The 14,936-nt window shown below is 38.3% G+C and overlaps 1 protein-coding gene and 2 pseudogenes across 4 annotated transcripts in view; 1 reads left to right on the top strand and 2 right to left on the bottom strand.

Moving 5' to 3' along the window:
• The window catches only part of LOC127624352 (intersectin-2-like), a 60,411-nt gene extending 59,606 nt beyond the window's left edge, over nucleotides 1-805 (bottom strand). For 3 of the 4 annotated variants that reach the window (XM_052099144.1, XM_052099147.1, XM_052099145.1), the window contains exon 1: nucleotides 683-798. Coding sequence is in view for 1 of the 4 variants with exons in the window: in XM_052099146.1 (XP_051955106.1) it covers nucleotides 683-689 (7 nt within the window). In the remaining 3 variants the exon portion in view is untranslated. Of the gene's footprint in view, nucleotides 1-682 lie in introns of all 4 variants that reach the window. The other variant, XM_052099146.1, reaches the window with a different exon arrangement.
• A 2,815-nt stretch (nucleotides 806-3,620) lies between these two features.
• On the bottom strand, nucleotides 3,621-13,906 carry LOC127623919 (39S ribosomal protein L19, mitochondrial-like; annotated as a pseudogene).
• Nucleotides 3,786-10,872, top strand: LOC127624064 (uncharacterized; annotated as a pseudogene).
• Nucleotides 13,907-14,936: the final 1,030 nt, after the last annotated feature.

The following is a 14,936-nucleotide window of genomic DNA, read 5'->3' on the forward strand; positions in this document are numbered from 1 at the left end:
TAAGAGTAAATCATAACAAGGTATTTCATAATTACACTGTAATTTGAGCACGTTGTCTTTGTTACTGAATTACATTTTATTAACATGTAATATGGACTCCACAAAGCAAAAAAGTGTTACCAAACAGCCAACATCTTAATTTAATAGACAAATTCATCAACTGTGATCAAAATAAGTGCATTTTATGTATGCATTGAGTCCATATTTTGAGATGAGATCTTGGATGATAAGGGTCATTGCAGATGTATTCAGGTATCCTAAATGCAGGTTCTGTAGTGGGACAGGTGTGTTGAATCTCTAACGGCACTTTCAGCGCCCCAGTAGGGAAACACTTGCGTTTCAGGATATTATGTTACTTAAAACTGAGAAGAGTTGCTGTATGCGCAAGTTCAAAACCGGCCACACAAGTTTGTCCGTTATGGGATGAAAATCAATGACAGCTATTCCGCTCCTTCTCCAACATGTTACGGGCTTATGTTCTGCCACTTTTTCTAGCATAAAATTATTAATCTCAAAAGGCAGCTATTAGATATCGCTCATAAATATAGAGCCTGTCTACTAAGCTAGTTCTAAATATATATGCATATATAAAAAATAGATGGTAACCTTATTGCGAACCTCAAAATAGAGTAATATAAGCATCTGCACATGATAAATGTCGCGAGGTATCATTAACACTTACCGTACATTACGTAAAAAAGAGAGAACGACCCGTTATTCTTTGGATTTTATGAAAATAAAGCCGGATATATCCTTGGATAGCAAACAATGTATTCAGGTGACGGCTACACCTGCTCACTGCAGCTCGCTGACTGCGGCGTCGTTTCACTGCCCACAAGTGATAGGGCTGACGTCACTGACAACAGCAGGATGGGCGGAACCTTGCTCGTGCTCTCTCTGGAGCAATGCACAGATGTGCGCGAGGATTAGCGCGAGCGGCTCCAGATGAGGTCGGAAAAAATACCATGGCAGTCACCAAGATAATGTGACACGCTCATACTGTGGATTATATATATCTAGCAGTTGGTCTAAAATGAAATAGCACGCTTGAATATTAGAAGTCACTGATATGGATATCAGTGCGCTCCTTTGTTCAAACGGAGCGTTGAAACAAGAGTGGTAAAGTGAAGAAAGGCGATATTCATTGTGCATGTGTTTGATGAGATTGTGTGGCAATTAATTTTAGAATACGGATCAAATGAATAATTATGAACTTTTAAAAGCTATTACTAATCATCAGAAATATTTGTGTTATATTAATAGCACTGAGCTTTATATACAATCGTGTTTAAAGTCTCAGTGTCTTTCATCAGTACATTGTAAACAAACCGCAGTTCTATTAATAAAATATTTCTTACTCTGTTAACTTTTCTTAACTGCCCTTCTAATTTCTTTCCAGACTGTGAGCAATTTCAAAATTTGCGATGACAAGAACCACTAAATATGATGATTCCCTTGCATAATAGTAAACATTATATTATAAACATGTTTTTTGTCAAATGAAAATACCTGGATTTAATAGTGCCATTGCACTAAAGCAAATGTAATTATTTAATTAGGAAAATATGTATTAATTTTGATCGTTTCTTTTCTACTATAGTGATGCAAGATGTTTAAACGTGAAACATTTACAATTCAAATGTATGTGTTGTACTTTTCACAATAAATATAATTTCAAAGCAGCTTTAAAGAGCATAGTGAAGTACGACCCTTATTTCTTTCAAATAAAATTGTTCCACAATATATTAAATTATGTAACTATAAATTACACTCACCTAAAGGATTATTAGGAACACCATACTAATACTGTGCTTGACTCCCTTTCGCCTTCAGAACTGCCTTAATTCTACATGGCATTGATTCAACAAGGTGCTGAAAGCATTCTTTAGAAATGTTGGCCCATATTGATAGGATAGCATCTTGCAGTTGATGGAGATTTGTAGGATGCACATCCAGGGCACGAAGCTCCCGTTCCACCACATCCCAAAGATGCTCTATTGGGTTGAGATCTGGTGACTGTGGGGGCCATTTTAGTACAATGAACTCATTGTCATTTTCAAGAAACCAATTTGAAATGATTCGAGCTTTGTGACATGGTGCATTATCCTGCTGGAAGTAGCCATCAGAGGATGGGTACATGGTGGCCATAAAGGGATGGACATGGTCTGAAACAATGCTCAGGTAGGCTGTGGCATTTAAACGATGCCCAATTGGCACTAAGGGGCCTAAAGTGTGCCAAGAAAACATCCCCCACACCATTACACCACCACCACCAGCCTGCACAGTGGTAACAAGGCATGATGGATCCATGTTCTCATTCTGTTTTCGCCAAATTCTGACTCTACCATCTGAATGTCTCAACAGAATTCGAGACTCATCAGACCAGGCAACATTTTTCCAGTCTTCAACTGTCCAATTTTGGAGAGCTCTTGCAAATTGTAGCCTCTTTTTCCTATTTGTAGTGGAGATGAGTGGTACCCGGTGGGGTCTTCTGCTGTTGTAGCCCATCCGCCTCAAGGTTGTGCTTGTTGTGGCTTCACAAATGCTTTGCTGCATACCTCAGTTGTAACGAGTGGTTATTTCAGGCAAAGTTGCATATCAGCTTGAATCAGTCGGCCCATTCTCCTCTGACCTCTAGCATCAACAAGGCATTTTCGCCCACAGGACTGCCGCATACTGCATGTTTTTCCCTTTTCACACCATTCTTTGTAAACCCTAGAAATGGTTGTGCCTGAAAATTCCAGTAACTGAGCAGATTGTGAAATACTCAGACCGGCCCGTCTGGCACCAACAAACATGCCACGCTCAAAATTGCTTAAATCACCTTTCTTTCCCATTCTGACATTCAGTTTGGAGTTCAGGAGATTGTCTTGACCAGGACCACACCCCTAAATGCATTGAAGCAACTGCCATGTGATTGGTTGATTAGATAATTGCATTAATGAGAAATTTAACAGGTGTTCCTAATAATCCTTTAGGTGAGTGTATATTAGTTTATAGCCGTCAATAAAATAATCATGATTCATTTCAGTTTCAGAATTAACCAGAAATCATTTCAAATAATGCTAAATATTATTTTACATTTTTATAAATTGTTCGTTATAAGTGTTCAGTTTGAAAAAACCTGGTTAAGGATATTTTGTTTCTATTTAGAAATGAACATTTATGTGTTCTCTGCTGCTCTCCACTGGTCAGAGTGACAAATTGAGAGGCAGAAAGACACTCCATTGTAGACACAAGACGAGACAGATATAAAATAATGATAAATAATATCAAAGCGGAGTCATTTTTAATTGACTACTGTTATTTGTAAATAAGCTCCAGCATTAAAACATGTTGTGCAGGTGAGATCCATTATGTACATATCACTGTGTAAAATAGACAAAAACATTCTCTCACAAAAAGTTCCACCAGGCACCAATGTTTGGTCTTCTGAATGAATTTCCAGTATTCATTTTGAAGCACACACCAGAACTGGGGTGGGTGGATAAATGGATGAGTCTTTTGTCAACCTGTACACATTTTCCCTTCTCAAATTCAAACACTTTCAGCATCTCGACTCAATCAGTTGCCATATCTGCCCCAGGGCCCTTTATTTGGATTCTTTCCCTGTTGACTGCTCACTTGCTGAAGTTTGCTTGTACCTCCTGTAGGATCTGCTCCTCCAGGCTGGATGTGTCATATTCCCGCAGCATATCATACTGCCTCCAAGGTTCAGCCCACTTCTGAGCGGAGACATATCCAGCTGCAGCCCCGCAGCACCACCAGTTTCAGAACCCCAGCGCCAGAACCGGAAGTGAGGGGCGGAGTTATTGACAATGAGACAAGCATGGCGGAGAGCATGGTGAGTTGTGTAACGTTGTCCAACGTTTTTGACCTCATGTGGTGAAGAATTATCGCATATATTAAGTTCAGCGTTTATCTGCTAAATATTTAATTTGTGCATAACTTTATCATCTTATTGAAGCTTGAATATGTTGTCATACTTTATTGTATTAAAAAAAAAAATTCTACGGATGGTTCGATAAATTTTTGCGTGTTGTAAATGGGCCTTGCGGTGATGTTTTGAAGACATCTTGTGAAGGTGTTAAAGTGTTTGTTCCACCTTCCTCTGTTATATGCATTGTTTGTGAGTTAATGTTACCTTATAGTTGTGTTTTTTTTTTTACGTTGAGATTACTGTGTGGTGCTTTCATCTCTTGTAGAGACATATAACGATTCAGAGAGGTGACTCATTACCTGAGCTGCAGCAGTGCAACAAGTCCTGCAGATATTACCACTGCCCTTTTTGCTCGGCCAGTGTATTTAAGCCAGCCAAACTTGTCAAATTAAAAAGTCATGTTCAAATCCACTTCAACAAGGCAGTTGTATATGGAGGTATGAATATCTTGAGTTATTTGTTTACTATATGTACATCCAATATATTATAGCATAATAGTTTACCGGTATACTGATTTATTTTAGGCTTCACTATACACAGATGTGGACTGGGATGTAGAACAGCACTGCATTACCACTGCCCATACTGTGATACTACAGTTTTAAGGAGAAGGGATTTTGAGACGCATGTACAGGTTTGCAAAAAAAACCCGCTTCCAACTTCAGCCACAATTTTATCACCAGCCACTGCAGCGTTGAGCACACCTTCTCCAGCCACTGCAATGCTGACCACACCTTCTCCAGCCACTGCAGCGCTGACCACACCTTCTCCAGCCACTGCAACGCTGACCACACCTTCTCCAGCCACTGCAACGCTGACCACACCTTCTCCAGCCACTGCAGCGCTGACCACACCTTCTCCAGCCACTGCAACGCTGACCACACCTTCTCCAGCCACTGCAACGCTGACCACACCTTCTCCAGCCACTGCAACGCTGACCACACCTTCTCCAGCCACTGCAGCGCTGACCACACCTTCTCCAACCACTCTGACAACACCACACCGGGTTCGTGTGCACCCTGTGATAAAAAAAAAATGCCCAGTTTGCAATATCCTCATTAATAGAAAAAACTTAAAAAAAACACATTGACCGCAAACACACAGAACAGCCAATACAGGACATTAATGCCACATTCCATCTTGTAAGCCAGTGCATTGACAGGACAAATGGCATATTTACAGTCCTTAAAGTTATCAAGGGTCACAGTGTTCCTCTTCATATTCAGCTTAAGACATGGGGAGAACACCATAAGGTCATCTGTGAATCACATGAATGTCAGGTCAACATGGAAGTTGCACAGAGGAGTGGCCTGTCATCATATCTGTGCAAACACATTCGCTCTGTAACTTACTGTACATCTGCTGCAGAACCAGTCTCCCTGAAAGAGGAGATTTTAACCGAGATGGTAAAAGCAAAGTGGTTTAGTAATGAAAAGAAGATATGCCTTACTCACCAGCAGCTTGCCAACAGCAATTGCATACCACTCTCTGTTCAAACTTCGATTGGCACCCCTGAAACAAAGAAATTAATTTCAGTATTTGAACCCAGTGTCTCCTATTACAGTCGGTTGGGACGTGTAATGGTTGTGTATGACTCAAAATTAAACACATGGCATTGTCCCTGTGCCAAATTGAGGCGTTCATGTGTGCACAAATATATTGCAAAATGGCACCTTTTTCAGACCCAACGTGAGTTGTTTCGAACAGTCTTCAGCAGAGAAGAATCACCACTCAAAGGGCCACATGCACAGTCTGAGGAGAAGGATTTCAGAGAAGACAGTCCTGTTTATCCTCCAAAAGATCTGGGGCTAAAAAATATGGTATCTTACATTCTTCAGCACAAGAAGATACCCGTTGATCTACCAGATGATGTGCATGTACCATCACCAGACAAAGACTACCCAAGGAACCTTTGTCCAGATGAAAGTATCTGTCAGAGTTGTCCAGGTGTTATCCCCCTCAGTGATCCCATCCTAATTACAAAGAAGGCTAAAATACTCACAAACTGGTCCATTATTGAAGGTATGATTTGGTGTTATGTAATTGCGTATGTGATATTCAGCTAAATTGTCCTCTGATGTATTACTTGTTTAAATTTTAGACGTTGCCACCTACTGTAAGCAGTGCCCACTTTGTGGAATGTTCTACCGTTACCAGGAGTGGAAAGACCACCTACATAACTTCAATGACCACATCATCCTTGCCATACCCTTATGCCTAACCTTGAGAAGCCTTCTCCAGGTAACTTTTAATTTAACACTATGGTGTATGTATTTATGTATGTTACTTAAAACAGATTTTGTTTATTCCAGGTGCATACTTCTGTGAGCAGAGCCGTAGATTTTTTGCAAGATTTGACCGGTTTAAAGTTTCCGTCAGCAGACACGGTGCTGCATGCTTATTTACACTTTGAGGCCCTTACAAAACATGAGTACGAGTATTCATGCATTACCTGTGGTGATTATCCCCCTGTTGTGATAATGGATCTACACAAAAAGGGTGTTTTCCAGCTTACTGGTATGTTTATTGTAATCATGTTCACTTCCAAGTTTGTTTTATTTATTTATTTTCTATTTATTTTTCTTCATGTTATTGCCATATAGTGAACATTTTTGGTACACATTTTGTTTTCTTCCAGTTAATGACATAGAGGAACCCCCCAGAAAACTATCAAGGGGAAGTCAATCTGGAAACATTCTGGGAGGCGTTGTCCAAAGAGATGATATGTCGTGGATTTGTTGCAAGTATGTGCAAACATAGTTTTTTTTTTATGCACCATATTGCAATGAAATTAAAAGAATCACACAGCTTATTATGTTTTTAATTCTGCTGTTGTAGGTGGGGCACAAAATCCATTTGTTTTTAAACCCATGTATCACTTCTGGGCTCCTTGGATTGGCAAGAACACACGTCGTTCAGATAGTGTGCTAAACACAGAGTATGAAAAACTTCATTCTTCAAAGTCTGCCTCATAGACCGCAGAAATTACGGTGAGAGAGGTGAGGCTGAAGGAAGAACTTCAAAAGGTTTGTTTGTAAAAGTACTACTATTTTTTCCAATATACTACACTATATTCAATAATATTTTTTGTAGGTTAATGTTATTCGAAAACTATGCAAAGAATGTGGTCTGGACTCCATTGGATCTTGGAGTGACCTCCTCAGATTGTCTAATGAAATGAAATCGAGGCAAACATATGATAAAATCTTTGAAAAAATCTGGGGTGCCTCTGGTGAGCTTAATTTCTAATACTGTTTTGTCTGGTGTTACAAATATAACCTTTGATATTACAGTCAATATATTGCCAATACATTAATGTTTAAAACTTTGAAAGAAATTTTTTTTGAAGAATGTCTTTTTTTTTGTGCTATATTAGGAGGCTGGGGAGTCATCATGTGCCCATGTGGCATAGTTTACAGTTTAAAAAGCAATCTTCGAGCAGAAAGCCCTCGAGATTTTGCTGATCTTCTGTTCTCATGGAAGCATCTGCCGAACATCATTATTTATGACTTTGCACATGGTTTTGCAACACATGCCAATCTAAGGGCACCAGAAAGCATACCTATACGTCCATATGAAGGACGCTTAGCAGAACCCAATGAAGAAAACCTTAAACTTGCCAAATCTGGAAATCTGAAAGTGTCATTGCCTTGGCTGGAGGAAAAAATTAGTGTGAGCGATCCTCAAGGACACCCACTGACAGGGTCTTCGGATCATTACGTATTGTCTGACTGTTTTCACGAGAGCAATTCCAAAGACAGTAGAGATGTTCTGAGGAAGATCACTATAGTGCCTCAACTAGCTGGCAAAATAAATAGCCAGGTTGCAGAGCAACTGTTCTCAAAGATGAGAAAAAATAACTACTTTTTGAACATGTCTCAACCATCAACACATCTGTTTCAAATGAGGACCATAATTCACCACTATAACGAAAACAAGAACAACAAAGTGAGGACTAGATTAATGAAGACGTTTGGATCAAAGTTGGTGAAGAATATGCATGGACAGGCTGTGCTGGGTAAATTAAAATATCTTATATATATATTTATTTTATTTTTTTAAGTAGTGGAAATGCATAGGCCACCATCCAGTGTTTGTGTTTAAAGGAAATATGAGGTTTGGGTCTATCTCTTTTTGGCTGTTTGTATTGTTATAGAAAATTCTGACATCTCCACTGAGGAGCCAGTCCCCATAGACATTGAGATGGAGGACACAACCCCGACCTCAATGATGGTCCCAACCAGTAGTAAGTGTTAATATATCTTGTATTAATTCGTGATATATCCTGATGCAAGGTATTGTATGTAATTATCCATTTTAACTATTACAGCAGAAAATGAAATTGTCTGTAACATCAAACACCTGTCTGCCAGTAGAGTGTGTTGGGATTGTCTGCCAAGTCATAGGCAATCAGCAATGGTATGTGAATGACAGTTTTCAGTTTTATTTGATGTTGTAATGGCACTCACAAACCAGGATTTATGAATTTGATATGCAGAATGCAGAATTTTTTTATATATATATATATATATATATATATATATATATATGTAATTTCTTCTCTCATTTGTCTTTAAGCTTGAATGGGCTTTGGGGACAGATGACCCAGATGAGACAATTGCCAAAGTTGGAAACTTGGTTCTGAGAAGGAAAGATTTCTGTACTCTAGGTCTCAATGAGCTGTTAGAGGCAACAGTGAGTTGACATGCAATAACATACAATAACAATATGAAATGTTTGTGACTGTTTACAGTTCTCTTTTTAAAAACTGCAGATTGCAAACAGCTGTCTTGAGGTAATCGCATTGGTGGCTAAGGAACGAGTACGTTTTTGTAAAGCTGCAAATCTCAAATAGTCAATAGTCCCTAGTTGTCTAGTGTACAGTCTTACATTGGTATGTTATGTTGTAGGGAATGGATGTGTGGACAGCCAACGCATATGTTGTGGTGACCTGGTTGCCTCCAAATAATTTGGACCCATCCTTGTCATTTCCAGTGAGGCCACAAAGTTACATAACATTCACAGCAGTGTCCAATTTTATTTTAAACTAAATGGATTTTTTTTAAATCATCTATAGGATTGTATTGCACTGAAAGATTGCATTGTCTTCCCTGCTTGGAAGCCAGCACACTGGATGTTGTAAGTTATTTGTAATCTGGCTATTTAATGTAACTTTGCAGTGTTGTCTGAAAATTGCCTGCTTTTGTCTCATCACAATTCAGAAATGCCATTTCATGATTCTGAAGTACTAACACTATTTTTTGCAGGTCATGAAGCCAAAAGATAGGCACATGTACTTCCTAGATTCAACCAATCCATATGGGTTGAGTGATGAGAGATATGTGAAAGTTTTCAGGTTGCAAAAATAAATATAGAAGTGAAAATGTTCAAGGTTCTTAGTTCAGGTTTGCTGTTCAAGGTTCTGACTTCAGGTTTGCTGTTCAAGGTTCTGAGTTCAGGTTCGCTGTTCAATGTGTGTGTTCAAGTTTTGCCGTTCAAGAGTTTAATAAACTTGCTTAATGGTTACTTGCATGATGTTCTGATTTTGCATGCTGTGACAGTTTTTACAAGAAAGACCAAATACTGTTGACTGTGTTTTTGCATGGATTCAGAGCTTCAAACTGTGTGCTGCACAATGTAACTTCATATTAACAAATCTGTTTTATTATTTTTGTTGCAGTAAGATGACAGCCAAAATTGCACCTGGCACATGGGTGCTACTGAAAAGCAAGGTTGGTTATAAAGAAGTCTGCTAAAGTTGGGACTGCTGAAGTGTCAAACCCTTAATAAAAACTCATGCTTTTTTTTTTTTTAGGATATCCCCCAACAGATTGGTGGTGTAGACTGTGGAGTCTTCATGTTGATGGTGAGAGATTGTTTTGATATAATTAAACCAATGATTGGTGTGGTGGTGTTTTTATTTACATTTTTTAAAGTTGTTAAATACGAAACAAGGAAGAATTTTTTTAATTTGACGTTTACAGAGATAATGTTCCTTAATTTTTGCTGTTTTCCAGTATGCTCTACATCTTGTCTTGGGAGCACCCTTTGATTTTACATCTGTAAGTAATTACCAGTTCAAGTAATTGACCTTTATGATGTTGTAGCAGTTGAAATATCAAGATTTCTCTATTTTTGTCTTCCAGTGCGACTTTCCAAACATACGGAGATGGTGGGCTCTTATTCTTATGGAGAACTTTGGGGTTTTCTCTGAAAGGTAGATACTGGACATTTACTCCAGCCCACCTTTACATTTGCACCCTCTTCTGATCAATTTTAAATTAACCAAGATATATATATTCCAGTGCAGAAACCCTACAAGAGTCCCTTCCATGTGAAGAACAAGCTACGCTTAGCAGCAGTGAGGCGTGTGTGTGTGTGTGTGTGTGTATATATGTATATATAATCTCTTAACATATAATACATTTAGAAAGTCACATTTTCCTTTAATATTCTGTAATGAAGGAGCTCCCAATAATCCAGCTCATGAAAGAAGCTGTGAAATGGCTCCATTCCAACAGCCATCTGCTCAGGGGTCCAGTGGAAGAGCCTCTTTTCATTCCAATGAATGAAGACGACAAGGAAAAGGCCCGCAACAATCTCCTGGAACAGTCAGAAGCTTCCAGAGAGCCCTTTCTATTTCATTTTGTGTTCAGGGATGACATGGAGTTATTTTTACAAGAATGTAAGGACAAAATGGGCCTGAGAGTGAATGCCTCATTTGATAAATTTTAAGTTTAATTTATACAGGATTGTCATGATTAAATGGGCCTAGGGTTGAAGTGTTTTTTTTTTTATATATATATATATATTTTTGTTTCTTTTAAAATGCTTAATTTTCTCTCTTTTTTAGTTTTTTGACATGTTTTATTTTACATAAAGAAAAATGTATGCTGCACATGTTCTTGTGGAATAAAGTATATTTTATATAAAATGGCCATAAGTTTCAAGCATTATTTTTCACCATCATGATCAGGAAGTAACTCTCATAATACAATGAAACGGATAACTATATACAATTATATTACACAAGATCAATGTTTTAAAATGCTTATTGTACTGTACCTTAAAGAATCATTATAACATACGTATAAAGTATGGTGTTTCGTTTGTAATAAAAGCCAACTATGCTCCAAAACGTTAGGTGGCGCTACTCGGTTTAGAACGTAAGCTCCGGTTCTGGCGCTGGGGTTCTGAAACTGGTGGTGCTGCGGGTCTGCAGCTGGATACTGTTGTCTGAGCATGCTCCATCTTCTCTGAGGTCAAACGTAGGTCAAAGCGGATCCCCTGAATGTTAAACTTTGGACGCTCCCAACGTTTCGACCATGGTTTAGGCTTCATTTTTATTTTCAACTGCAAGTGAGAGAAAGAGAGAGTAAAAGGACAGGTGAGGAAAGCTTTTTACAAAAAGTGTGCATTACTCATGACTTATTACAAATGAAAAGGTCTCTTACTGAATTGACTGGGACATCTCCAGTGAGCTCAAAACGGACAGGTTTCAAATCAAAGTCAAAGGTGCTATACTCAGGTAGCGCATCTCTCAGGTACAATGAGATTGTCATCCAGTCCCTTTTCCAGCTTCAACACCTCAATCTGCCGCAGACGTGGACTGTACAACTCATAGCATATCTCCACGCCTACAGTAATCACAATATACATGATTTCTCATTCATTATTTACTTTACATTTACACACAGACATTACATTTCCGTGTAACCCCTGAATACCATTATTAAAATGCTACCAGTACAATCAGAACAGATAAATGGGATATAATGTAACAATTTTAGCTATGTTTCCATGGATGGATGGATTACATGGACAAAATATGAAAGCTTGGCCGTGGGCCGTTGGGTGATGTAAAAAGGAATGTTACGGTTAACTTTTTATACCTTGGCCGTCAACCACATTTCTAAGAATGAAAGTAGCTCCCAGTCCTTTTCCAGAGCGTTGAATGCAGATCCCAACAAACTGATTCAGGTTCCCACTCGCATGATCACTGTTAAGACACTGCCTACATAAAACCACACAAATAAATAAAAACATAAGGAAATGTTATGGCCTATAGATTAACTAGGAAAAAATCCATGTGACACAGGAGTCTACAGAGGTGTTACAACAGTCAATTTATCTTACCAACATAAAACTCTGGAATGTTGAGAACTTTCCGTCTTTGTATCATGTCTTTCCGTTCTACGGAAAACTTCACAGGATTTGTGCGCTGACGAGGAGGGATGACCTCTGGACTCAGAAACCTAGAAAAGCCATTTTAGCATGCAGTGTGAATTAAGCATGAATCCGAGCAGTGCTTTCCAAGCATATTCCCAAATCAACTCATGATTTAAAAGCAGGGAAGGTCGGGGCCTGGGTAGATCAGAGATTATTGATGCTGACTACCACACCTGGAGTCGTGAGTTCAAATCCAGGGCATGCTGAGTGACTCCAGCCAGGTCTCCTTAGCAACCAAATTGGCCCAGTTGCTAGGGAGGGTAGAGTCACATGGGGTAACCTCCTTGTGCTTGCTATTAGTGGTTCTCACTCTCAATGGGGCATGTGGTAAATTGTGCATGGATCATGGAGCATGAGCCTCCACATGCTGTGACTCTCTGCGGTGTCATGCACAGCGAGCCATGTGATAAAATGTGCGGATTGACGGTCTCAGAAGCGGAGGCAACTGAGACTTGTCCTCCGCCACCTGGACTGAGGTAACCGCACCACCAAGAGGACCTACTAAATAGTGGATATTGGGCATTCCAAATTGGGAGAGAGAGAGAAAGAGAGAGGAGAGAAGAAAAAAAAAGCAGGGAAGGTCATTTTAAAGCCAATTTTAACATACACTGTAACTGATTTTTGTAATTTGAACGGTATTTTAATGTTATACGTACAGCAAGATACTGTAAAATGAGTATACAGTACATTACTGTAAATAGCAAAGGATTATGGGAAAATATATGGTCATTACTGTAATTTTACAGTAATTCTTCTGTACTGTAAATCCATTTACAGTAGTGAACCTGCCCACAAAAAACTGACCAATGGCAAGAGAGATTTCTTTTCAAATATGTTTTTCCATCCTGTTTGGTGAAAGTGAGATAAAGGACAACTGGGATAGAAATTTTACAATGGTGATTCATCAAAAAGGTTAGTATATTGTTTGAATTATTATATTTAATTATATAAAACAGAGACATTTTCAAATGTATTGATTTGTAAAGTTAACAGCATACTAACGTGCGTGACCTGATTAAATAAAGTTTTATTAACAGTAACTTTTTGTCTTTTTGCGCCCGTTTTTTTGGCTGTTGGCTAGGAGTTGTCGGTGATTGCCGTCATAATGGTGATATTATCAACTGGTGAATATGTTAATATCAATTAAATTAGCTGAAGAAACCCTTAGTTAAACAGAGAAACGAAACTTTTGTGTGTTCCTCTGCCACTTTAATGTTAGCTAACCAGGAGGAGGAGTGTTTAACTCAACGTAAATAGCTAATGTGAAATACTAAAGAATGTTAGGCAACACCGATGTTCAAACGGAGTTTATTATTATTATTATTATTATTATTATTATTTTATGAGACAGTATTTTCAAGTGCATCTTTTTTTTTTTTCAAGGTTTTGGTCTGGATCGTGTTCGAGTCCCAGATTGGAGGTGTCTTTTGTCTTTTCTGGTGTTTCCGTTGTAACGGTAAGTTCAGCAGACAAACAAAAGATAAAGAAACTGGCGCTTAAACCAATGTTATTTGACTTTAATATTAAAACGTTGCCATTAAATCAGCAGCCTCTCATAACATTGTTTCGTGGTTGATATTTATCGAGCAACTAGTTAGTGGTTACTATAAAATGACCGCGCTATGTGTGTGTAAACAATGTAATTTATCTGTGTGAACGCTTTCCAGGTTTTACCACCATATCAAAATATGAACCTGACTAATTCTAGATTTGCCAACTTGACCTTGCAGTTTTCATCTATGATTACCACAATGACGTACTTCAGAGAGAGGGAGGATTCTCTCTTTCTTTTGGCTGATGTAAGTATTAATGCTAATTTGAACAGCTGTTTCTAGAGAATATTGATTGTAATTAGGATCATAGTTTGACATTTCAAAGACTATTCCTGTTTTGTATACATGTGTCATGCATTTGAGGGTCCATTTTATTTGCATCATTCAAAAATCAAACTTTACAGGTAATAAGCCTGTTAGAATTTAACTGTGAATTGCAAGATAGGCAGACATACTGGTCAAGGGGTTGTATCACAAGATATAACACATAGTGACATATAAGCATAACCTCTATAGAGGAGCCTATTAGAAAGTATTTTAAAGAAAGACAAGTATGTTCTCTATATATTTAATGAATTTCTTCCTACTTTTTGTTCATTGCTGCACTTAGGTCACTGCAACTCCAGCAGATTACACAAGGTGATTGCACTTGGTAAGACTATGAAAATAATTAAATTAATTGATACTATGGCTGAGATTATGATCAGATGGTGAGTCTATACAACACCAGCTTTAAGATCTTACACATAGGCTGAACATAGCCTGTGACAAATCTAAAAAGCTGCTGTGATGGTGTTTGTTACAGGAGATTCTGTTCTCCAAGCAAAAACATGGATGCTAACTATGGAGGGCAGAGTCATCATCCAGCCGCAGGAGCTAACAGATTTTTCATCAGCATTAGCTGTCCTGTTTGACTGGTACTATGTATTCAATGTGCAGTACCAGGAAGAGGTGGCCAGTACACCGGAGTTTATTCAGAGGTTCGTACGTCATTAAATACTTAAAAAGCAGCATAACACTAATTGTTAAATGACAGTGTGACAACAAATTGCACAGAATTTATATTCCTAATTTGGGTTAGGGTCAATCCACTTTGATATATATTTTATTGATCAAATATAATATAAATCCTGTGTAAGCACATTGAGAGCAATGAAAAAAACTGTGGTCAAATTTCTTGTATTTGTACAAATACTTGACCATTAAAGTTGATT

The sequence above is a fragment of the Xyrauchen texanus genome, chromosome 30 (genome assembly GCF_025860055.1).
Source record: "Xyrauchen texanus isolate HMW12.3.18 chromosome 30, RBS_HiC_50CHRs, whole genome shotgun sequence".
Classification (NCBI taxonomy): Eukaryota; Metazoa; Chordata; class Actinopteri; order Cypriniformes; family Catostomidae; genus Xyrauchen; species Xyrauchen texanus.